Source organism: Hemibagrus wyckioides, linkage group LG26, assembly GCF_019097595.1.
Source record: "Hemibagrus wyckioides isolate EC202008001 linkage group LG26, SWU_Hwy_1.0, whole genome shotgun sequence".
Taxonomy (NCBI): Eukaryota; Metazoa; Chordata; class Actinopteri; order Siluriformes; family Bagridae; genus Hemibagrus; species Hemibagrus wyckioides.
In genome coordinates this window covers 19,648,917-19,676,416 of record NC_080735.1, presented here as the reverse complement: position 1 = coordinate 19,676,416, position 27,500 = coordinate 19,648,917, and the positions used below count along the sequence as shown (strand labels likewise).

The following is a 27,500-nucleotide window of genomic DNA, read 5'->3' as shown; positions in this document are numbered from 1 at the left end:
GTATTGAATGACAGAAAAAGAAACCTTTTTAACCCATTAACAGTTTCAGTTTCATGTAAAGTCATGGGACATCTCGAAAGAGTTTCTTTTTATTTCTTTGGTGAAGTTCATAAGACAAAACACAAACATGTAGCTTTTTATATTACTGAAAAATAAAACGTCACTGCTGCTTACAGAAAACTGTGAGAACACATGTTTTCAGTTCTCGTCACTGAGCTGTTTCTGGGATTCAGCAGTGCTCTGGTGGGATTGAGGAGCTTGACACTCATTTTTGAGAAGAAGAAAAAGAAGAAGAAGCAGAAAGACAGCAGAGAAACAAGCCTTTTGTGTTTTATTGAAAACAAAGCAGCATGGAGTGTTCTTAATACTCATAAAAACACGCAGTATGATTCCAAGCCAAAGATTTACCTCCTGCTTTCATTCATTTACAAATCTTTTCTGCTCAAGAGGAATGTCTGACCAAATTAAAACAAAAAACACAATCCCTTCTTCTTCCTTCATGGATCAGGATGTTAGTGAGTTGATTTCATCAGTGATTTTAAAAATCATTCCTGATGTATTTTATTGACATATAGCAATAATAAAAGCCTAAGAAGAATGTAAAAATCTATCGTCGTAATCAAGCGTTGTGAAATCTTTGGGTAAAATCCCCCCATAATGCAGCTGTTAATAATTTCTCTGGGCTGAAGATCGTAGTCGTAGGGATACAGCGGCATCAAGATTGGTATCGGGTCTGGAGCTGATGCTTTTTCACAGGTAGAAATTCATCCGTTACGAACATCCGATAGCAGGTGATACCCTGATAATGCACAGATGATGTGGAATGATGGCGATCTGGACGTATTTCGTGACTGCTAATCAGAGCAGAGTGTAAACTGTTGTCTGTGAAATGTCATGAGGATGAACTATCACAATCTCCTGACAATACGAGGGAGAAAAATGTCTTAAAAAGCATGAGATAGATAGATAGATAGATAGATAGATAGATAGATAGATAGATAGATAGATAGATAGATAGATAGATAGATAGATAGATAGATACTTTGCCCAAGATAGAAACTTTATTGTTATTGCAAAGTACAGGTGCATAGCAACGAAATGGCAGAAATTGTGCAAATGCGCAAGTGCAGATAAATCTGTAAATATGTGCATCAGTAAATAAGGCTGTGTCAGAGTGTGCATAGAGAAATATGTGCAAGTTGTACTCACAGCAAAAGAAAAGAGAAAAGAGTTATTATATATTATATATGAGGAGTTCATGGCTAGCAGCAAACACCAGCCAGGTGAGAACAGAAAACAGCAGGTGAGTGAAAATCACAGCTCTTAGTCTGAACGTCGATAGCGATCCTGATGCACTGAGAACCAGAGCGCACTTTTCTGCACACACACTTCCTGGATGCTATTTAAACAGAGGAAAAGTAAACAGAGCTGAATAAATAAGTATGGTCCATGATGCAGTATCTTCACTGCAGTATCATTCTTATAGTGATTAATTTGATAAAAACGCTGGTTTTATTCCAATCTGGCAACCCGGTAGGAACAAACTGGCCACTGGAGATTTTTGCTGTGGAGTAAAACATGGGATTCTGAAAAAAAAAAAGATATATAAAGATGTGTGTGTGTGTGTGTGTCTGTGTGTGTGCGTGTGTCCAATCTATTGACCCTAAAAGTTCAAACTCAACAGTGAACTGCAGCTATCATGGTTGAAAGTCACTAAAAGCCATTGAGCTCTGTGTGTGTGTGTTTGCAGATCTTGTTCTCTTGTTCTGAGTGTTTCATGGCATTTACCAGACCATAGCAAATAGGCCTGCAGTCAGATGAGTGGTGCATGTGTGTATGCACATGTGTGTGTGTGTGTTGTTGCCATGACAACTGCTGACTCGTACAATTTAGAATGGACTCCAGGTCACGGTAAACTCAAATACAAAAGTTACTTTACAATATTTACTGAGTGTTTGTGTGTGTGTGTGTGTGTGTGTTTGTTTATGTAGCATTGGCTCCTTTAATAATGAGTAATGAGTCTGGTTTTGTGTGTGTGTGTGTGTTTCTGTGTGTGTGTATGCTGATATTCCTCCAGGCTTTCTTTAATGATTTTGCGTGTGTGTGTGTGTGGGGGGGGTATTGGGGACCACTGTGTGTATCCCATTAATGATTTCCTGTATTGTGACAAAAAAACAAAAGTAATTTATTAAACCACACACACACACACACACACACAAAGCAGGGTGTGTGTGTATATGTGTGTGTATCTATATTTATATGTGTATGTGTGTGTGTGAGCATGCTTGTTTATATGTCAGTGTGTGTGTGTGTTTACCTGTTGTGTGTTTACCTGTTGACACTGAGTCACTGCAGGAGAGAGAAGTAAAACCTCCTTCAGTGTGTTGTGTTAATCATCGATCATTAACAACGATTATTCAACATCTCACTGACCTCAGGTGACCCTCCAGTCACTGGGCCCTACTAGCAGGTCACATGGTCCTCACACCCTGCTTTGATTGGCTGCTGGTCTTCTGGATAGCAGTAGGTCATGTGCACAGTGGGAGTATGTCTGTGCTTCCTGGACCTCTGGAGTTAATGTGGCTTTTTGTGTCTCAGAGAAACTGTAAGAAGCTGCAATTCCTCTGACTGTGCTGACACTGGAGACTCCCTCTTGACACTGGAGACTCCTTCCTGACACTGGAGACTCCCTCTTGACACTGGAGACTCCTTCCTGACACTGGAGACTCCCTCTTGACACTGGAGACTCCCTCTTGACACTGGAGACTCCTTCCTGACACTGGAGACTCCCTCTTGACACTGGAGACTCCTTCCTGACACTGGAGACTCCCTCTTGACACTGGAGACTCCTTCTTGACACTGGAGACTCCCTCTTGACACTGGAGACTCCTTCCTGACACTGGAGACTCCCTCTTGACACTGGAGACTCCTTCTTGACACTGGAGACTCCTTCTTGACACTGGAGACTCCTTCCTGACACTGGAGACTCCTTCTTGACACTGGAGACTCCTTCCTGACACTGGAGACTCCTTCTTGACACTGGAGACTCCCTCTTGACACTGGAGACTCCTTCCTGACACTGGAGACTCCTTCTTGACACTGGAGACTCCCTCTTGACACTGGAGACTCCCTCTTGACACTGGAGACTCCCTCTTGACACTGGAGACTCCTTCCTGACACTGGAGACTCCTTCCTGACACTGGAGACTCCTTCCTGACACTGGAGACTCCCTCTTGACACTGGAGACTCCTACCTGACACTGGAGACTCCTACCTGACACTGGAGACTCCTATCTGACACTGGAGACTCCTTCTTGACACTGGAGACTCCCTCTTGACACTGGAGACTCCTTCTTGACACTGGAGACTCCTTCCTGACACTGGAGACTCCCTCTTGACACTGGAGACTCCCTCTTGACACTGGAGACTCCCTCTTGACACTGGAGACTCCTTCTTGACACTGGAGACTCCCTCTTGACACTGGAGACTCCCTCTTGACACTGGAGACTCCTACCTGACACTGGAGATTCCTACCTGACACTGGAGACTCCTTCTTGACACTGGAGACTCCCTCTTGACACTGGAGACTCCCTCTTGACACTGGAGACTCCTACCTGACACTGGAGATTCCTACCTGACACTGGAGACTCCTACCTGACACTGGAGACTCCCTCTTGACACTGGAGACTCCTACCTGACACTGGAGATTCCTACCTGACACTGGAGACTCCTTCTTGACACTGGAGACTCCCTCTTGACACTGGAGATTCCTACCTGACACTGGAGACTCCTTCCTGACACTGGAGACTCCTTCCTGACACTGGAGACTCCTTCCTGACACTGGAGACTCCCTCTTGACACTGGAGACTTCTTCCTGACACTGGAGACTCCCTCTTGACACTGGAGACTCCTTCTTGACACTGGAGACTCCTTCCTGACACTGGAGACTCCTTCTTGACACTGGAGACTTCTTCCTGACACTGGAGACTCCCTCTTGACACTGGAGACTCCTTCTTGACACTGGAGACTCCTTCCTGACACTGGAGACTCCTTCCACGCATGTAAATAAACGCCTCCTGACAAATCAGTGATTATATACATTTATAAATCTGTATTGTGGAGCATCATGTGAACACATCCCTGTGAGAGAGCTGTTACTATAGAAACCATAACGTTTATATAACATCAGAAAATAAAAAAGATTAATACAAACCTAAAACACTCCAGCCACAATTCTCTCACTTATTCTATCTCAAATTAAAAAAAAAAATAAAAAAATCAAATTCTCTTTCCAGCACGAAAATGCATTGCTTCCTTTCTTGCTTTTGACAGTGAGTTTGGATCAGTGACTCTCTCTGAATAACCTTCTTCTCTGTGCTTCAGCGATTTTGTCATTCAGCACAGACAAAACCTCTTCTGCGTCAAACTCCTGACTTCACTCTGTTTGCTCTGATGCTCTCATCTTACTCTTATTACAAAACATTTAAACTGGTTTACAACAAACCTGAAATCAGAGTCACACCTGCTCATATCTTCTTCATCAGCTCAGGTGAAGTTTGTAAGATGTGGGGTTGAGTTATCACAATTCACCCTCGACTCTCACGGCCTCGTTTGCCTTCAGAGCCACTCAGTCATTCTCATTTTGCTCTTTATGGCTGTGTCTTTGGTGAAGACTGCAGCAATGAGCCCTCAATCTCCACTTTAACTCAAAGCCCTGTGAGTTATTGTTAGTGTTGTTGCCGTGTCTGCCATGCTGATATACTAAGCACACTGAGGCATTAGGTTAGCAATATATGTGGCAAATTTTCCTGAGTAAAACAGATGATAGGGCTTTTCACACTGCGCTCCTCATTGTTCTAGAGAAACGTTTCACATGTTTCATGTAGAAGCGGGGTTATGAAACCCTACTCTGAAGTTTTTACGGCGTGAAACGATCTGCTGTTCGAATGTTACGACTAGTTGCTTGGCAACAGACGTCCAATCAGAATCTGAACAGCTCATGCCTCACATCAGGTGAAAACCAGGACGTAGCTGAAGAACACTAAACAAAGTTGGATATCAACGAACAAACAGCTGGTGGACTAGACGACAAACTTAAAAAAGATAAAGCTAGCTGTGAAAGATAACAGTACCTACTCAGTTGCGGAACCACAGACCTAAAGTTTTCATTTATTTATTTCTTCAATTAACTTTTCATGTCATTTAAAGCAGCCATGTGCTGGATTTCACTAATCACATTTCTTGCATATGATAATACATCAAGGTGAAAGTTCACCCCTCTTGTGTCTCGTCTAATTTTAGTATTACTGTACTGTATGTAGGACAGTTAAAGCCCTGATGTCTGTTTGATGTTTCGGGGCAATTTTTGGATGAGAGGTTAGCGCTAAAGAGATAATTACAGAGAGATCTTCATCTTCAAAAGAGGAATGTGAATTTCTCTGCCGCACGCTGCATTTGCAGTTACTAACGTTCTCACCTCTTGACCTACTTGACACAGTTTATGTCCTGTTGCCTCAGCCACGATCACCATGACAATCCGTACTTTACATTTTCCAAGAGTTAGTCTTCTACCTTATTAGAGAGTCAGGCTGAGTTAGGTGAGTCAGGAAAAAATCTACACACCCCTGTAGAGAATTCAAGTGATAAATGAATAGGACTGTCAGAACACTCTGTTTAAGCACATTCTGCTTGTAATCCAGCACTCAGTGTTTCTCTGCACATCTGGATTTGGCAAATTTTATTCCTCTCGTCCTTGCAGAAACGCTCCCAATTCATCAGATTAAGCCATTCCAAAGGTTTTCCATAGGATTTAGAGTTGGGCTCTGACTGCCACATTCCAAGACGCTGATCTTCTTCTTCTTCTGAAGTCATTTCTTTTTTGACTTGGATTATTGCTTTGGGTAGTTATCGTCCTGGAAGGTGAATTTTTCTTTATCTTCAGCTGTCCAACAGACGCCTGCCAGTTTTTTGGCAAAAATACACAGGAATTTGGAGCTACCCATGATTCCCTGCATCTTGACTACAGCCTCAGAGAAGCAGAAGAGAAGCAGCTCTGTAGCAGGATGCCACCGCCACCATGCTTCACTGTGGGTCTGCTTGTTTTTGGGGAAAAATATGTCCTGTTTTTGTACCAAACATATCTTTTACAATTATGCCCTAAACTCTGGACTCACTGAGCCAAAACACATGATTCAGTTAACAGAAACAGCTGCTTTTTATTCAGAGTTTTATTCAGAGTATTCAGAATTGCTTCACTGATGGTAGGGAGTTTGAATGTGAACAGTTAAAACTCTCAGAACAGTCACATGCCCGTTACAGGAGGGTGTGTACACTTATGTAACCAAGTTGTTATTTCCTTTTGTTTGTTTTTTTCAATTCCATTGTTTGTTTGTGTGTGTGTGTGCAAAAGATAATGAAGATTTTTTAAAAATTTTTTTCAATTTTCAACTTCAATTTATTTGTATAGCACTTTTAACAATGAGCATTGTCTCAAAGCAGCTTTACATGAGAAACTACATAAGAAAACAACAAACATATAAACAGACAAACAGTCCTAGATGTTATCCCAAGTGAGCAAGCCTGAGGTGACTGAGGCTACTGTGGCAAGGAAAAACTCCCTTAGATGGTAAGAGGAAGAAACCTTGAGAGGAACCAAACTCAAAAGGGAACCCATCCTCATTTGGGTGATAATTGTGTGATACAGATACAGCATGTGTATAGTGTTATGTAAATCAATAAGGAGGTTGTTGTCCATGGCGCTGCTTGAATATCCCAATCCTCACAAGCAGAACCCGGCTGGAGCTGGTCCATCTCTGGACGCCACTGGAGCCGGCACAGTCTCTGTATGCCTCGGGATGGGTAGAAGAAGGGAAACAATGGAACAGCATTAGCATAGCTGCTGTTCATAATATTAGCAGCACTAGATGATAATGTGCCTTTAATCAGATGTACTGGAGCACAAGGTTATGGGAAGTGTTAGATGTATGCCAGGCTGAAGAGATAAGTCTTTAGTCTACATTTAAACTGGGAGACTGTGTCTGAGCCCCGAACACTGTCAGGAAGACTGTTCCAAAGTTTAGGAGCTAAATACAAAAATGCTCTACCCCCTTTTGTGGACTTTGATATTCTGGGAACTACTAGAAGTCCGGAATTTTGCAATCTTAAGGAGTGTGGTGGATTGTAACGTGTTAGAAGACTGGATAGATAGGTGGGAGCTAAACCAATTAGAGCCTTGTATGTAAGTAGAGCTAATTTATAGTCAATTCTAAACTTAACAGGTAGCCAGTGCGGGGATGATAATATTGGGGTTATATGATCAAATTTTCTTGATCTGGTAAGAACTCTGGCAGCTGCATTCTGGACTAACTGTAGCTTGTTTATTGAAGATGCAGGACAACCACCTAGTAATGCATTACAATAGTCCAGTCTGGAGGTCAGGAATGCATGAACTAGCTTTTCTGCATCAGATACAGATAAAATGTTCCTAAGCTTGGCAATATTTCTAAGATGGAAGAAGGCTGTTTTTGTGATATTAGATATATATGATAAAGATATATGACTTTCAAAGGATAAGTTGCTGTCTAATATTACACCCAGGTCTTTCACTGTTGAGCTAGTAGTAACAGTGCATCCTTCTAGATGTAAGCTGAATTGCGAGAGCTTCTGTGTACTGGTTTTTGGGCCAATAAGTAATATCTCTGTCTTATCAGAATTTAATAATAGAAAATTTTCGGTCATCCAATCTCTAATATCTTTAACACACTCAGTTAGTCTAGACAAATTAGATATTTCGTCTGGTTTTGATGAGATATATAACTGGGTGTCATCGGAATAACAATGGAAACTAATCCCATGCCTTCTAATGATGTTACCCAATGGAAGCATGTATACTGAGAAAAGCAGAGGTCCTAAAACTGACCCTTGTGGGACCCCGTATTTCACTGGCACTACACTGGACAGTTCTCCATTTAAATCTACAAAGTGGTATCGATCAGACAGGTAGGATCTAAACCATTTTAATGCCTGTCCCTGCATACCTGTGTGATTTTGTAAGCGATCTATGAGAATATTATGATCTATAGTGTTGAACGCAGCACTAAGATCAAGCAGGACTAAAATCGAGATGCAGTCTTGGTCCGAAGCTAAAAGCAAGTCGTTTGTGATTTTAACTAGTGCAGTTTCTGTACTATGATAGGGCCTAAAACCTGACTGAAATTCTTCAAGGATATTGTTTTCCTGTAGGAAGTAGCATAATTGGGCTGACACCTTTTCTAATATTTTAGATATAAATGGAAGGTTTGAAATCGGTCTGTAATTTGGTATTTCATCAGGGTCTAGTTTCGGTTTCTTAAGAAGAGGCTTAAAAATTATTTATTAGCACCGCATTTGTGTCTTCATCCAAATCACAGATTGTTTTGGTCTGTCTGTCTTTTCTTCTTTTTGTTTCTTATATAAAAATATATTGGCAAAAATTGTCCATACTCCAAATGCAGCTGATTAGCCAAGGCTTTCGGTGTTCAGGGTTTACAGGGTTGTCATCTGTAATGAGTTCACACTGCACGCTCGGATCAGGGTTGTGTTCACACTGCACGACTATCTATGGTAGCATTCAGTCGCTGCTGTGTTCACACTACATGATGGATCGGCGACAGGAGCTTTTACACTACATGACATCACAATAGGAAGAATCGCCGACAACTCTGTCTGGTCTGCAAACCGCATTTCACAATCAAACCCATGCAAGAAGTGATAAAGAAATAACTCTCGAGCGAGACTGGAAATGGAGCTCCGCAAAAAGTTTGCAATCCAAATGGTCAGTGCGGGAAGCAAGGATTGTACGTTCTGTAGAATTGACCAAATGAATAATTTTGCAATGTGCTGCTGCTGCTGCGGCTGGTCAAGCAAATGTTTTTGCTTTATTTCTGTTTGATGCTATTTTAAAGCTTATTTATTCTGATATAACTATATTTTAAACATAAAAACCTATAAACTCTGTTAAATTATAATATTGCGCTCTGTACTTGCTGATATTTGGTCTATAACTCCTCCCTGAACTGCCCTGTATCTTGCTCTCTCATTGGCTGTAGGTCATCGCCGATGTATTTTTCAGTCAGAACTCCTTTCACACTGCACTACTTTGAGTCCAGATATTTAGCATGAACTTTGCCTGCACGAGCTCTGATTTAACTTCGATTTCACCGACTGAAAATCAGGGCTAAAATCATGCAGTGTGAACTCTGCATAAGTTTCAAAAAAATTTCAGGCCCCTAACCAGGATGCCCCCTTGTGGCCTTCTAATAACACTGAATCAGACTCACCCCATAAATCAAGAAGCACATTAACTGCTTCTATTCACTCCATTCTGACCTTCACCTTGTCTTCTGCTTCACACAAGTATTGGCACCCCTCTACACTATATCAGTCAGCCTACGTCCAGCATCACTAATCACCCCCCACACTGCTCCACACTCTCTCTAATCAGATCTCTCAGGGAAGGTATGCTTTAAGACTCTGCTCCGTTCTGACACCTAGGTGTTGGAATGAACTTCCCCTAGAATGTCCCTCTAGAACAGCTGAGTCACTGGCTGTCTTTAAACGACCTCTTCCTTATGTATTTGCAACTCGCAGTTAAAAACTAACTTTTAAAAAGTGTTGTCTTTGTGCTTCTCTTGATATATTATCTCCACCAAAGAGTTTTATATTCTTAGTCCGTGACCTTGTGAACCAGCATCGATGTATTCATTGATAGAGACTGCAACAGCATTTCTGTAAGTCTCTCTTGATGAACTTTAGAGGACGTTTAACACACGGCGCAAGGAAAAAGTTTCATTTGGTCGAGTATTCAACATGCACACTGATTTATTAGCTATTAAAACTAAGGCGTATGAAAAAAGAGTCATGTAAAAGATAACATTACAATGACAAGAATTGTATATTCATAAATAAAGGCATGTTCTGGTAGCAGACCTACATTTTTTTGTCCCCAGCACTAAATCTTGAGCTTGAGTGTGTTTACGGCTAATAGACCCGAACTCCCTGGAGGTGAAGTGCTCCCTCGAAATTCCTCTCATAACTCAGTTACTGTAATGAAATTTTAGAGACAGAAATACTTTTGATGTAAAGCATTACGGGGGTAATTTTATTGAAAATAAATGTGTAAGTTTTGCCTGAGTGCATTCTTCTGTGTACACACAGTCTTTCCTGAGACGATCAGAGGTTCAGGTGCTCCCATTTGTCACATCCAATACTGGCTTACATATGTTAACATTAGAGTCGGAGCACTGCCATAAAACACGGCAACGAGGCAGCTGTATGAGAACAAATGAAATGAATTCACGCGTTTCATGAGTCATCGCGCTTGAGATTGGGCCCAAGAGAAAACAACTAAACAAACATCAGTGTAGAGGTGGGGTTTGTGTGTGTGTATGTGTGTGTGTGTATCAATTTAAGTATGTGCTTTGAATCGAGTCATTTAAACTCTGTACACCTAAAGATAAAACTAGTGTCTGAGGTAAAACTAGCATCTGAGGTAAAATAAGTGATTGTGACGTTAACTTTAAGGTAATGTGAGGTACAAGTTTCTGATTCCTAACCAGTGCTTCTGTGAAACAAGTACAAGTGACTGTGAAATCATCCTAGGAATTGTAAGTTAAAACTGTGTAAGATAATACTGGTAAATCTGAGGTAAATCTAGTAAATGTGAGGTAAAATTAGTGATTGTGAGGCAAAACTAGTGACTCTGAGGTCAGTCTACTGACTCTGAGGTAAATCTAGAGACTGAGATACATATTGTGACTGTGAGGTAAAACTAGTGACTCTGAGGTAAATCTAATGACTGTGAGGTAAAACTAGTGACTATGAGGTAAATCTAATGAGTGTGAGGTAAAACTAGTAACTCTAAGTATTGTGATGTGGCCAATGTGTGAGGTAGTATGATGAGTCTAAGACACAACTAGTCCATGTATTAAAAATAGTGAGTGTGACCATGCAATAGCTAATCAAAGTTAATGTGAACCGAAACTAGTAACTATGGGGTAAAATTTGTGACAGTGAGCTACAACTAGTGAATGGATAAGGCAAACCTAGCAACTCTTGAGGTAAAAGTAGTGACTCTGAGGTAAATTTAGTGACTCTGGGGTAAAACTAATGATTCTGAGGTCAAATTAGTGACTCTGAGGTAAATCTAGTGAGTCTGAGGGAAAACAAGTGACTCCAAGGTAAATCTAGTGGCTCTGAGGTAAAACTATTGGCTTTGAGGTAAAACTAGTGACTCTGGGTTAATTCTAGTGGCTCTTAGGTAAATTTAGTGGCTCTGAGGTAAAACTAATGACTCTGAGTAGTGACTCTAAGGTAAATCTAGCAATTCTTGAGGTAAAAGAAGTGACTCTGAAGTAAATCTAGTGACTGTGAGAAGTGAAAGTTGAGAATGTGATCGGCAAATTAATGTGGCATGAAATAAAGTAAAGAACATGATGTAAAACCAGTAAATAAAAAGATTTTTTTTTAAATAATAAATTAAAAATATATATGTTATATAGGTGAGGTAAAAAAGAGAGAGGGGTTGTCAGAGGGGTTTTTAAAAAAGTATGTATGATGGAATAAGGAGTGGATTTACACACACACACACACAAACACACACACACACACACACACACACACACACATGAAGAACACTCCAGGTTTACAGACTGATCGGTGTGTGGTTTTGTGTGTCAGGGGAAAAACGAAGATAAAAGTCTGAAGGTGTGTGAGAGCTCAAATTTCTTTCCTTTACAGCATACACTCCAGCATATTCACCATGTGTGTGTGTGTGTGTGTGTGTTTTCCATTCTTCTGCAGTAAGACATGTTGAATGCATTGAGCAGGTAAATCAGAGGAGATGATAAATAAGTTTGTTAGAGGAGTTAGTGGAAATACAATGAGATAAAATACAACAGCGCAAATGTTCTATATGGTCACGTCAACCTTGTTTGCTGACAAATGTAATTTCTATTGTGTGTGTGTGTGTGTGGTGTGTGAGAGTTACTCACTTATCTTTGTGTGTAGGTGTGCGTGAGTTGCATATATCTGGTAATTGATGTGTGTGAGCGTAAATGATAAATGACACTTAATGTATGTTAACCTTCACGTCACTTTCTTGTGTGTGTGTGTGCTATCTTTATGCGTGTAGGTGTTTGTGATTTGCATATATTGTACTTCATGTATGTTGACCTTCACGTGTCATGCTTTCTTGCATGTGTCTGTGTGTCTGTGTGTTGGGGGAGGTGTTTAGGACGCAAACAGAATGAGTCATATTTTGAAACAAATGATCTATATAGGTATGGGTGTGTGTGTGTGTACATTTGTGATTTGTGTGTGTGTGTGTGTGTGTGTGGGCCTGTAACAGTGGGGTGCGTCTGGCTCCATGGGGGGTCAGGAACAGAAGGTTTAAGGGACATAAGGGAAAAGAGAAAGAGATTTAGGTGTGTGGAAAAGTTTTTACTGCGTTCAGCTGCACACCATTCAACCACATGCACACACACACACACAATACAATCTCTGTGCTTTTAATAATATTAGTCATGATAGATGATTGATATTAGAGGTATTTGTCATATTAAATATTATGGTTTTGAATCTTTTTTTGCTTTAAAGATCCCTGAAACTAACGCTTCTGAATTAGATTCTCCTGATGTCTGATCTGCAGCCGCTTCAGACCCGATAACACCTTTTCCAAAAATTGATTTGATTTCCACTCAGAGCTACGCAGTGATGCAGATGGTAGCAGCAAAAACCATTTGCTGTAGGCAGAACAGCTGGCAATCACAGACACACACACACACACACAGCTGATTTATGGCTGTTTGACTTTATTTTGAAACTTCACATGGCTGTCTGCCTGCGTTTTCTCTCCCCGAATTGTCGCCTGCTTAACTGTGTGTCATGTTTTCAGCTCTCTCTCTGGTTTGATTCATGGCTTCAGTAAAACCCACTGTTTACGCTAATTTACAGAAATGCACTGTTGAGCATTGATACATAGCGCCTGCATGATGCCAGTGATCATAAAACCATCCAAACACTAGTTTATGTACAGGCTATGATTAGCGTAAAACTAAGAGAGCGTAAAAGAACTTATGAAGAGCGACAGATAAAGATTTAAATATACATAATATACATATAAATTCAGTTATAAGTTTAGGTCCACGTCTAGATAATGATCAGAAAGTCAACGCATTCATTTCTTCCAGATCAGCCTTCCAGACCCCTTTACATTTTCTCTGGCGCACATTAAGAGCGAACATCACGAGACTAAATGATCAGCAGAGGATGCGCTCATCCTAATCAGCTCATTAAATGTCCTACTTAAACACTCTGTTGGTGTATTTGCTTCTTTCCTTCGCTTCGTTTCTCCAATCTGTTTTTTCTCATGGTTTTATCTTCTGTAATCCAGCTTGTTTTGCTTCTCTCCGTGTTTATCATCTGGATGCCTGTTCTGCCTCATTAGGCTGCTTATGTGAAGACGGACAAGTAATGAACACAAGTGTGCAAAGTTTTACATTCTGTTATTTCCTAGTCGCGCTCAGAAAAAAAACACACACACACATTCAGGTTTTAAAGTACTTATGAGGACTGGATGTCTTCAAAATGTATTTAAGGTGTTTAAACACAGAAATGTATATAATTCTGACCTGCAATTATAATACACTCTCATTTAAACATGTTTTGGTCCATGTGTCAATGGACACAATTTTACAAGACTAAACCCCACCCATCACCCGACACTAACCCCAGCAAACACACACACCATTACTTTGCAAAGATGGTAGATGATTGTTTTGCCTTCCATTTTTCTTCTTTTTAATGACTTAAATGATGGTTGTCATACATAATCTCATAATTATTTAAATATATGTGTAAATTATCATTTATAGAAATATGAATAATTTGGAAAAGACTTTTTTCCCCAAGATCGTAATGAAGAAAAAAAATTCTCTTGGTGCAAAAATTAGCATAGATACAACTTAAGCACAATACAATGAATTAAATAAATAAATAAATAAATAAATAAATAAAAGTTGATTTGTCATGTGGGCAGTTTCATTTATTTATAATAAAAACAGAAAAAAAAACATTTAAAACATAAAAACAATATTTAATTTTTGAATATAATGTATAGATCAACATATTTTAATTTGATTTTTAATGCATTTTAAATATAATGTGCTTTTTCTTTCTTAATATATTTCATATCTATATTTATTATATCTCTTATCATATAATAGTTATTTTATTCTATTAATGTATTTCTGAGGACCTTCTGCCTGACCTTAACCTTTTTTGTTTGTTTGGTTGGTTGTTTTAAAAAAAATTAAAAAAAGGCAAATGTCCTGAATGGGATCAAGCCAAAGGTCCCCCACAAGGCCATCTGTGGTTATGAAGCAGAGGCTGAAGAGAATTCCAGTGTAGTTTAGTGTATTGTTAAAAAGAGCATCAGTAAACAAATCCAAAACATGACTCAGTCCTGATCAGTAAACAGACAGAGGGCAGGACTTCAGCATTAGAGCAGTACCAGTATCAGGGGAAATACAAAATACCAAAAAACAGGTTATTTCTGGTTTTGAACAGGATATTCAGCCGAACCTAAATAATAAAACTAACTAAAAAAAGTCAGTGCAGTAACATTTGATATCCGAGCAAATAAACCAGATCTTACTGGAGGACTCTGGACTACACATACAGATGATACACTGGACTGTATCATCTGGCAGAACAGTGGAAAGTTACAATAAATAATGTGAGTAAATATATTCTAAATGGATTTTCGGATAATGCTGCGATCTAACTCAAGCAGATAAAAAAAAGCTAAAAATATCTGCTGTGTTTTTGGTCCATAAATATAAACACATTATAGAGAGATAAGCTGTTCATTTGTCACTGTAGTGTTTTAATATAAACAGATTTTTTTCCCCTAAGAGGGTAATTTCCTCTTTATACATGATTAAATATACAGCAGGAATATATATATATATATATATTTTTTTTTTTTATAAAAAAATTGGATAAGAGACTAATCTGTTTATCTGTTTGTATGAATGGAGCAGGATTTTAAACAAATGAATTGATTTTATTTGTTACTTGACATCAGCCTCTCAATGGCGAAATGTTTAGGAATATTTGAATATATGTGAATAAACATAGGTTTTTCGAAATCAGGCATCTGTTGCAATGTTTTATGCCTTAACATCTTGTTTTCTTTTTTTTGTCTTTCTGAGCATGACCAGGAAATAACACAGTGAATATCACATTGTGCATTTGTGCTCGTGCTCATAGTACAAAAGTAGTTGGTGGTGGAGATTATGCTATTTCAGATCCTCTTGTGTCCAAGAATGATGTCAAGAAATTGAATAAAGACTGAATCGATTTCCACAGCAGGACCAATTTTTTCCTATATTTGTTGTTTGAGTTGAAGACAGTAATCCCAAAGCTCCAGTTCTCTATATGTGCTCTTATATCGCTCCTGATTATTATTCAACAGATGTCTCTGGATGGTCACAGTTTTCATGAGCACTGACCCCACGGACAAAACCAAGAGAAAATCCCTCTTCAGTAATATCTGTGTTCTCCATGTTCACCTTGTTTTTCTTTCATCCTTGATTCATTTATTAGTCAATCTGCACTGCAGGACAAAGATCAGATTCCACATCTGAGAGAAAAATATCAGCTGATGATGAATGATGAATATTCAGAAAAAGGCACCAGTGAGCTGGGTTCTCCATAAAATCTGTCCATTTTCACATGGATGTTGGGTTCAACACCAATATATCACTTCTTCCTCTCAGATATAAGCAGTCTAAACATTATTGATGAAAAATAAGCTCCAGAAGATCTCCTCATCTCCCTGAGATTTTCTGTTGTCCTCGTTGACGCAATTTAGTTCCCCTGCTTTTAGTTCACACCTCCGAGGTTAAGGAGATTTTTAAATAGTGTCCAGCTTCTTCGACAGCATCTTAGCCACACGCACTTTGTTCACTTTGTTCCACCCGGAAAAAGAAAAATGAAAAAGGACTGAAAATTTGAACTGAAGATGGAATTTGTGTGTTTTTTGTTGTGATAACATGAAAGCAAAAGAGATGAATCTAACAGGAATCTAAAATATTGGCAGTAAGTGAATATTTGGAGCAGCTGATGAATTAGCACTTGATCCGGCACATTCTACATTCTACTCTAAAAAGATAGATAGATAGATAGATAGATAGATAGATAGATAGATAGATAGATAGATAGATAGATAGATAGATAGATAGATAGATAGAAGAAGAAAGTACAGGGTTGCTAAAACTGCTAGTCCCCTCATGGTGTGTGGGTGGAGACAAAATCAAACTCAGATTAGCAGATTGACGCACTTTGAGGATTACCGATCATTACCAAAACTCATGTTAAATATTATGAAGTAAACTCTTCTGACTTTACTCAAAAACAGATTTGACACAATTTCAACATTCTAATGAATATGTAATACTCCATGAGCTAGCAGTTCCCTGAATGCCTCAATACCAAGAAATCAAGATTTTTAATCTTATCTCATGAAATATCAGGGTTCTTAACTTTGATATCATGAAATATCATGCTTTGAAACTTGTACAGTCCATCACAATTTGATCTTTTAACCTATCACAAAGGCAAGATTATCACTACCCAGTAACCCCACCCACCAAGCCAAACTAATACTCAGCATTTACAACCCATATAATTAAAAAAACCCTATGTTACAGAGTAGTATTGTTTACATTAATATCATTCTCTGATGGTTACTTGTGTGATCAAAATAATAAAACCACAAGATGTAAATCTGAGGTCATGGAATTTTAACGTGTGTGCAGGATGTAGCCATTTAATCATGTTTTTAATACACCATTCAGAGTTGAACAATGAACAGAATAGTAAAACCTTGGCATGTTTTTGAACGGAAAAGCTACAATAAGCTCCGTAATAATTTTATTCATAAACACACACAAAAAAAACATGTAGTCCTTCAAATGTGTCTACATTGTGAAAAGTTTTGAAGGACACTGTCTATAGCTCGTTTTAGTTAATTTATAGGCCAAAAAAACGTCATGAAGAAATTCAATCAGAAATAGTTAAACTGCAACTTTGACAGCATTTAAAGTGCTATTGATAGTATAGGATTATTACAGACCTCCGAAGACTTTTTAAGACTTTTACACTTTACAAACTGACACTTTCAAGAGAATTCACTTCATTTTAATGTTATTTAGAGAAAACGTGCCAGTATTTCATCTACTAACTAATATTTATTTGATCTACAAGTTTCAGCTTGAAACAGCTACCCGGCGATTGATTTAAAATATGAACGCTGCTAGCATCGGGACGCTGAAGTGTGTTAACGTTAAATCCGGAGCTCAGCTTTAATCACACACTCAGACGGCTAATACACTTTTAATGAGAGTGTTAAGAACAGCATTAAAATGAAGCACTGTCTCATACTTTACTCACATAATTCTGTTTAAACACAGCAACACACACACACACACGCACGCACGGTCAGAGCTAATACATCTTAGCCACGCTGCCTGAATCCGGTCTTTGTGCCGTATTTCATTAGTTCTAATGCGCTCAGAATTGTGAATTATACACAGAGCTGCGCTGAATCTGTGCAGGAATTTCACTTAGTTCCACTAAGAACTTCTTATGGGACATGAGAGAACCACACACACACACACACACACGTGCGATTTTTCATAAAATATATGTAGATAATGTGTATCTTCTGTCATATAGTCAGTGATAATGGTTACACACACACACACACACACACACACTCACCAGCACCTTGTTATTTCAGCATGCTAACACTCTTCTCACCTATAAGCAAACTTCTGGTGCATCTCTGGTGTGTGTTTGTTTCATTTATAGAAATGTTTCATTGTTTTAAAGATTTAGGTTTAAATTTCAAACTTTGGGTCTTTGAAAGAATTTCATCATAGTTCTGACTGTGTGTTTGTGTTTTTTTTCCCACCATGAAGAATAAAGTAATTTGATTTGAAGTGTTTTAAGTTTATCTGAAATTTATTGCACTTGTTTAAATGCCCAGTGAAGAGTCTTTCTCTCTCTCTCTCTCTCTCTCTCTCTCTCTCTGGAGTGAGATTCATGCTGAAGTGTGTATTCTCAAAGTGAACAGTGTGTTAGTAAAGTCACAGAATAGAGCGTGATGTTCATTATCGATTGTGTTATCAGTGGCAGCTACAACAGTTTGAGTCACTGCTGCTTTTTGAATGCCTGCTGTGTGTGTGTGTGTGTGTGTGTGTGAAAGACAGAGAGAGAGAGAGAGAGAGAGAGAGAGAGAGCGAGATCATACTGGCTGTGGTTCAGACACCAAAATGTAATTACTGCAACACAGCAGATAATTTGTTTCACATCTTCAGGATGATAGCTGTCAAATTAGATCAGCGCTCTGGGACCTGGTGTGTGTGTGTGTGTGTATACCCATCTTTCTGTGAGAAACACAAGATTCCACCAAGTGAGCATTAGTATGCAGGTTTTGTCTGGATGTGTCTCACACACACACACACACACACACAAATATATATACACAATATTTTTGACTGTGTGTGTGTGTGCATGTGTGTGTGATATTTGCCTGTACATCATGCTGGAATCCTGTACATCATGCTGGAGTCATTCCCTTTAGGAGAAATCAGAAGAAAGTCAGTCCTCCAGCAGCACGACGTGGAACAGAATGGAATTTGAAACGTTTTAGCCAAAAAATGTTTCTATGTTCAAGGTGTTTTTTGCAGAAACGTTTCAGATTCCGTTCTGTTCTCCCACTTCGAGAGCAACGCCGCTACCACGGGAGGTCGCGCCAGAGGTCGTTCAGTCGTCATCATTATGACATTATGGAAGTTTATGCTTTCAAACATAAACGTGGTGTCTGGCTGCAAGCAGCGATCATCGGGGCCCAAGCACTTCTACCCCAGTAGTCATGCTGTAGTTTGTGCTGCTTGTGGTTAGAGCTAGGATTTTACTACATTGTCTTTTGCCTTTCTGTGTAACATCACTGAGATGTCGGATTTCAGCTGTATCTGTACCTGTGATGTCTACATGTGGAAATAATTACTGATCATTACTGACCCTTTTACCATAGATAACAATCAACCTGTGTGAAAATGTCAACAATTTCTTTGACAATTATTCAGTTCATTCTGGTCCTATCTCAGAGGGTTTTATTCCTCTTTTGCCAAGAGTGAATTAAAATGAATTTACTAATGAAAGAAATGATGTATTTTTATCCATTTATAGTTACATTTAATACTGTTGAACGCCTGTTGTCACTTATGTTACAGCAGCTGTAAACAGTCGTTCTCTTACCAGCCTAATTTTTTAAAGTAGCTTATAAATGTAGTTTATGAGAAAGCACAGTTATGATAAAAGAAAACGTAAAGTTACATCTTAACCCTGTTACAAAGCGCTGACACTGGAGACTCCTTCCATAAATGTAGCTTAAATGTCTCCTTCCAGAACTTACAGCCCATCAACAATTACTCGGGTTTCTTAAAAAGATTGTGAGGAGAATCCGCTGAGCTGTTGCTATGGAAACGATAACATATCAGAACGAGCGTGTAAATATAAGCCTGTGCTACTGTCAGAGCCGCTGTTCTGGAGAATTAATCAACGCCTGATGACCAATCAGAGTCCAGAGTCGTGATCATACACAAAATAATATCAATTATCAAAATAACCAATAATATCAGGTTTTCTTGGACAAAATGTTGTACAGAACGGTTCTCTCTGGTTTTTTTGGGTTCTTAGAATATAAACATGTGAATATTTACTTCAGTAAATAAAAGTCTTGTGAGATGTTTTGCACTCATTATAAAGACGTCTTTGTGCTGCATGACATTCTGTTGTTTGAATTACTGTGACCTGTGTGTGTGTGTCAGTATCATCATGTCAGTATGCGGAAACTTTCTTCCTCCTCAGAGAGACACACTCTCGCATGCCTGCCCCCACACACACTTCCTGTTTATCGTATTACTCCAGACTAGCCGAGTATGGTGATGAGGATAATGATGATTACACGCCATATACACCGCACATAGTAGTCTTATTTATGGCTGCGGGAAATATAATGAGCACATTTGATTCATAATAACGCTCGTCTGTGGCCCCCCGTGTGCAAAACGTTGTTGTTGTTGTTGTTTTTGAGTGTATTGCGAAAGCGGTATATGTGGCTTGATAAAGTTTGTGTATATAAAGAAATAATGTAGTGTGAACCTGTGCTGAGAATAAAGACACTCCTTTTAGAGTTATTCTTTCAGTGTTAGCATTTTATACCTGATTTTTCGCAAATGTAGCATTTAGGTATAAGATCATCTGAAGGGAAATGCTAATCTCACCCGTCCACATTGCCAAGCTCCTGCTTGAGTGCCTAAGAAAGAAAGCTTAGCAGGAAACAGTCTGAGCATCCGAGCCGTGGAAGGTTAAGGGTTTTGCTCAAGGGTCCTACAATTTAGGGGCTCTGTGTCAGGGCTGGGAAAAACTTAATACCTGAGCTAGCACCATGCATTTCTTACTTCAGTCTAAAAATTGCTGCTGAAATCTGAACTCACACACACACACACAGGTCACTGTAATTCAAATGACAGAATGTCAAATAGCACAAAGATGTCTTTTTAATGAGCACAGAACCGCAGCTTTAAAGACTTTCTTCTTCTTCTTCTTTCGGCTTTTCCCTTCAGGGGTCGCCACAGCAAATCATCTCTCTCCACCTATCCCTATCTTCTGCATCCTCAACACTTACACCCACTAGCTTCATATCCTCATTTATTACATCCATATCCCTCCTCTTTGGCCTTCCTCTTTTCCTCTTGCCTGGCAGCTCCATGTCCAACATTCTCCTACCAATATACTCACTCTCCCTCCTCTGAACATGTCCAAACCATCTTAATCTGTCCTCCCTAACTTTGTCCCCCAAACATCCAACATGAACTGTCCCACTGATGTACTCGTTCCTAATCCTGTCCAACTTGTCCCTCCCAAAGAGAACCTCAACATCTTCAGCTCTGCTACCTCCAGCTCTGACTCCTGTCTCTGTCTCAGTGATACTGTCTCTAAACCATACAGCATGGCCGGTCTCACCACTGTCCTGTACACCTTCCCCTTGATTCTCGCTGAAATTTTTCTATCACACAGAACTCCCGACAGCTTTCTCCACCCATTCCAACCTGCCTCCACTCGCTTCTTTACCCCTTTCCCACACTCTCCATTACTCTGGACTGTTGACCCAAGTACTTAAACTCCTGTACCTTCTTCACCTCTTCACCCTGTAATCTTACTGTTCCACTTCCCTCCCTGTCATTCACACATGTACTCAGTCTTACTACGACTGACTTTCATTCCTCTTCTCTCCAATGCAAACCTCCACCTCTCCAGGTTTTCCTCCACCTGCTCCCTGCTCTCACTACAGATCACAATGTCATCTGCAAACATTATTGTCCAAGGAGACTCCTGTCTGACCTCCTCTGACAACTGGTCCATCACCATAGCAAACAGGAAGGGGCTCAGAGCCGATCCCTGATGCAGTCCCACCTCCACTCTGAACTCCTCTGTCTGACCTACAGCACACCACACCACTGTCCTGCTCCTCTCATACATGTCCTGCACCTCTGACATACTTCTCTGCTACTCCTGACTTCCTCATACAGTACCACAGCTCTTCTCTTGGCACCCTGTCATACGCTTTCTCCAAGTCTACAAACACACAGTGCAACTCTCTCTGACCATCCCTATACTTCTCCATCAACATTCTCAGAGCAAAAATTGCATCTGTTGTGCTCTTTCTGGGCATGAAGCCATACTGCTGCTCATAAATTTCCACTACCTTCCTTAACCTAGCTTTCACTACTCTTTCCCAAAGCTTCATTGTATGGCTCATCAACTTTATCCCCCTATAGTTGCTGCAACTCTGCACGTCACCCTTATTCTTAAAGATCAGCACTAATACACTTCTTCTCCATTCCTCAGGCATCTTCTCACTCTCTAAAACTCTGTTAAACAGACTAGTTAAAAATTCCACTGCTGCCTCTCCTAGACACTTCCAGACCTCCACTGGGATGTCGTCAGGACCAACTGCCTTTCCACTTTTCATCCTCTTCAAAGCCTTCCTGACTTCATCCTTTCTAATCTTATCTACTTCCTGTTCCACAGAGTTCACCCCTTCTACTCTTTTTTCCCTCTCATTTTCCTCATTCATCAGCTCTTCAAAGTTCTCCTTCCATCTCCTCTGTACACTCTCCTCACTTGTGAGCACCTTTCCATCTCTATCCTTAATAACTCTAACTTGCTGCACATCCTTCCCATCTCGATCCCTCTGCCTAGCTAACCTGTACAAGTCCTTCTCTCCTTCTCTAGTGTCTAACCTAGTGTACAACTCATCATACACCTTCTGCTTGGCCTTAGACACCTCCCTCTTCACTCTGTGCTGTAACTCCTTGTATTCCTGTCTATTCTCTTCAGTCCTGTCCATGTCCCAGTTCTTCTGGGCTAACCTCTTCCTCTGAATACTATCCTGAACTTCCTCATTCCACCACCAAGTCTCCTTATCTTCTTTCCTCCTTCCAGATGACACACCCAGCACCTTTCTTCCTGTCTCCCTGATCACTTCTGCTGTAGTTTCCCAGTCATCTGGCAGCACTACCTGACCACCCAGAGCCTGCCTCAACGTCTGTCTAAATTCTTCACAACATTCCTCCTTTTTCAGCTTCCACCATTTGGTTTTCTTCTCTGTCTCTATCTTTGACCTCTGCTTACAGACCATCAAAGTCATCCTACACACCACCATCCTATGCTGTCTGGCTACACTCTCTCCCACTACCACTTTACAGTCACTAATCTCTTTCAGATTGCCTCTTCTACATAGGATGTAGTCTACCTGTGTGCTCCTACCTCCACTCTTGTAAGTCACTCTATGCTCCTCCCTCTAAAGACTTTAAAGGTTTTAATTAGTGAAGTAAATATTCACATGTTTATACTTTAAGAACCCAGAAAAAAAACTCCAGAGAACCGTTCTGTACAACTTTTCATTTAATTATAAAACTTGTTTTCTCAGACGTCCAAGAAAACGTGATATTGTTATTTTGGTTATTTTGTGTATGATCACGACTCTGGACTCTGATTGGTCATCAGGTGTTGATTGATTCTCCAGAACAGCAGCTCCGAAAGTAGTATGGGTTTATATCAATGCTATTGTTCTGATACGTCATTGTTTCCATAGCAACAGCTCATTCGCAGGGACATGTAGCGCAGATTTTCCTGACAAACATGTTGGGAAAGATTTCAGTGAAGGAGAAAAGTAATGTTTATGGAAGGAGTCTCCAGTGTCAGTGCTTTGTAACGGTCCGAGTAACGTGTTTCTCAGAAACTTTTTGTTAGCTTTAAGAAAGAGAGGATTAACAAGAGCAGCTATAATGCTCATGCAAACAGGAAATAACATGTTTTGTACACAGATGAATTGAAACCGTAAACAGATGGTAACAATGCATGATGACACAACAGGAATGGACAAATCGAGTCAAACTCGTCCGATAACAGCCGCACTTCTTCTTCCTGTAGGTGATATGCTGATGGTGGCAGAGTGATGAATTGACTCACAGGCTGAGGGATGTCCCTGCGGCTGCTCCTGCTCCTGTTAACATTCTCCTCACAAACACAGGTAACACACTCACCTGTTTGTCCTGGGCATCGCGGCTCAGGCTCTGTTACTGAGTTAGAGTTGTTATGGTAATATAAACACTAATAGCATGAAGTTCAGCGTTACTAAAAGACTAAACATGTTTTGTGACCGTGGCTAAATGGGCAAAATAATAATAATAATAATAATAATAATAATAATAATAATAATAATAATAATAATAATAATAATAGATTTTTCCAAAATCTTTTACATACTTCATGTAAGAACAAGTAGAAGTAGTGTGCAAATTTAATTAGCAATCATGGGAATTTAAATATTTTGAGTTTTAGTTCTCCTAGTGAAACACACACACACACACACACAGTGTACAGTCATCACCTTTTTTTTCACAATTTGAGGACCACATGAGGATGAGTCAGGATATTTATTGTTAATTTGTCACCTCTACTCTTTTTATCTCTCTCTCTCTCTCTCTCTGTCACACACACACACACACAACTTATATGCACACATACACATGCAGATACAGAAAACATACACACAGATGAACTCTAGTCATTCAAAGTCTTTCACATTAACTCGAAAGGCGCTGAAGCATAACAGGTGTACACTCTCACTCTCTCTCTCTCTCTCTCTCTCTCTCACACACACACACAGGAATGCAGAAATGTAGGCTATTTTTTGCCCTTTACCTATTTGAGATCTTTGTCACTAACACATTCCTGCACATTCAGGCAGATGGTTAAAGAGATAAACAGACGGAAAAAGCTCATGACACAAAATTCACAACAACATGTCACATGTTACACTACACAGTATTACACTACACAGCATTACACTACACAGTGTTACACCACACAGTATTACACTACACAGTGTTACACTACACAGTGTTACACTACACAGTGTTACACCACACAGTATTACACTACACAGTGTTACACTACACAGTGTTACACTACACAGTGTTACACTACACAGTGTTACACTACAAAGCTTTACACTACACAGTGTTACACTACAAAGCTTTACACTACACAGTGTTACACTACAAAGCTTTACACTACACAGTGTTACACTACAAAGCTTTACACTACACAGTGTTACACTACAAAGCTTTACACTACACAGTGTTACACCACACAGCTTTACACTACACAGTGTTACACTACACAGCTTTACACTACACAGTGTTACACCACACAGCTTTACACTAAACAGTGTTACACCACACAGCTTTACACTACACAGTGTTACACTACACAGCATTACACTACACAGCATTACACTACACAGTGTTACACTACACAGCATTAGACTACACAGTGTTACACTACACAGTGTTACACTACAGGAACATTACACTACACAGCATTACACTACACAGCTTTACACTACACAGTGTTACACTACACAGCATTACACTACACAGCATTACACTACACAGTGTTACACTACACAGCATTAGACTACACAGTGTTACACTACACAGTGTTACACTACACAGCATTACACTACACAGCTTTACACTACACAGTGTTACACTACACAGCATTACACTACACAGCATTACACTACACAGTGTTACACTACACAGTGTTACACTACACAGCATTACACTACACAGTGTTACACTACACAGCATTACACTACACAGCTTTACACTACACAGTGTTACACTACACAGCATTACACCACACAGCTTTACACTAAACAGTGTTACACCACACAGCTTTACACTACACAGTGTTACACTACACAGCATTACACTACACAGCATTACACTACACAGTGTTACACTACACAGCATTAGACTACACAGTGTTACACTACACAGTGTTACACTACAGGAACATTACACTACACAGCATTACACTACACAGCATTAGACTACACAGTGTTACACTACAAAGCTTTACACTACACAGTGTTACACTACAAAGCATTACACTACACAGTGTTACACTACAAAGCTTTACACTACACAGTGTTACACTACAAAGCATTACACTACACAGTGTTACACTACAAAGCTTTACACTACACAGTGTTACACTACAAAGCTTTACACTACACAGTGTTACACTACAAAGCTTTACACTACACAGTGTTACACCACACAGCTTTACACTACACAGTGTTACACTACACAGCTTTACACTACACAGTGTTACACCACACAGCTTTACACTAAACAGTGTTACACCACACAGCTTTACACTACACAGTGTTACACTACACAGCATTACACTACACAGCATTACACTACACAGTGTTACACTACACAGCATTAGACTACACAGTGTTACACTACACAGTGTTACACTACAGGAACATTACACTACACAGCATTACACTACACAGCTTTACACTACACAGTGTTACACTACACAGCATTACACTACACAGCATTACACTACACAGTGTTACACTACACAGCATTAGACTACACAGTGTTACACTACACAGTGTTACACTACACAGCATTACACTACACAGCTTTACACTACACAGTGTTACACTACACAGCATTACACTACACAGCATTACACTACACAGTGTTACACTACACAGTGTTACACTACACAGCATTACACTACACAGCATTACACTACACAGTGTTACACTACACAGCATTACACCACACAGCTTTACACTAAACAGTGTTACACCACACAGCTTTACACTACACAGTGTTACACTACACAGCATTACACTACACAGCATTACACTACACAGTGTTACACTACACAGCATTAGACTACACAGTGTTACACTACACAGTGTTACACTACAGGAACATTACACTACACAGCATTACACTACACAGCATTAGACTACACAGTGTTATACTACACAGCGTTACACTACACAGTGTTACACTACACAGCATTAGACTACACAGTGTTACACTACACAGCGTTACACTACAGGAACATTACACTACACAGCATTACACTACAGGAACATTACACTACACAGTGTTACACTACAGGAACATTACACTACACAGAGATACAACGTGAATGTGCTGCATTGGGTGGCTTTTTCTATCTGGATTAATTTTAAGCTGTTGAATTATTGATGTTCAGCTTTATGTGAAATGAAACTAATCATGTATTTCCTTCTGCACTTAAAATATGATGAGAATCATAAGAATAGGACAGCGGACCAGTAAGAGGAATTGAGCAAAAGAGCAAAGATTAAACTGGAGCTAGATTAGATTATAGATAGATTAGATCCTATAATGCATACAATAATGTGTCATTATAATGTGTATGGTAGATGTCTTGGTAGGATAAAGGAAAATTGGTTATAATCGGATCAGAGCTAGAAGAAGAAGAAAAAGTGGTAGAATAGTATAGTACAGTATAGTATAGTATAGTATAGTATAGTATAGTATAGTATAGTATAGTACAATATATTATAGTACAGCTGCGTTTGATTTTTATGAAATAAAATGATCTAGAAATGATCTATAATCATATGCTCACATGCAGCTGTTAGTATCTGGGGAAATAAAACTCCTGGTGATGTGATATAGTATTCATGGTGCTATTGTGTAGGTGATAATTGGATGAATCATTACTGCTGTGTGTGTGTGTGTAATATTAAACTTCAACGACTCTCATTCTAATACCGAGATGTTTACTTAAATCCCTTCATTTCTCTGACTCCTTTATCGCCTTTTTCACCTTCATCACCTTCGTCCTCAGATATATTTATGTTTAATGACAAATGCTCGAGTGTAAGGTTAGAATTGTGTGATATACACAGACGCTGTGTTTATAAGAGTTTGCATTTCATGGTTT

At 39.5% G+C, this 27,500-nt stretch overlaps 1 protein-coding gene across 1 annotated transcript in view; it reads left to right on the top strand.

Moving 5' to 3' along the window:
* gcgrb (glucagon receptor b) overlaps nucleotides 1-27,500 on the top strand; it is a 45,655-nt gene that overhangs the window by 764 nt on the left and 17,391 nt on the right. The window contains exon 2 of the mRNA XM_058380689.1: nucleotides 23,607-23,706. Within this exon, the coding sequence (XP_058236672.1) occupies nucleotides 23,656-23,706 (51 nt within the window). The 5' untranslated portion in view covers nucleotides 23,607-23,655. The remainder of the gene's footprint in view (nucleotides 1-23,606; nucleotides 23,707-27,500) is intronic.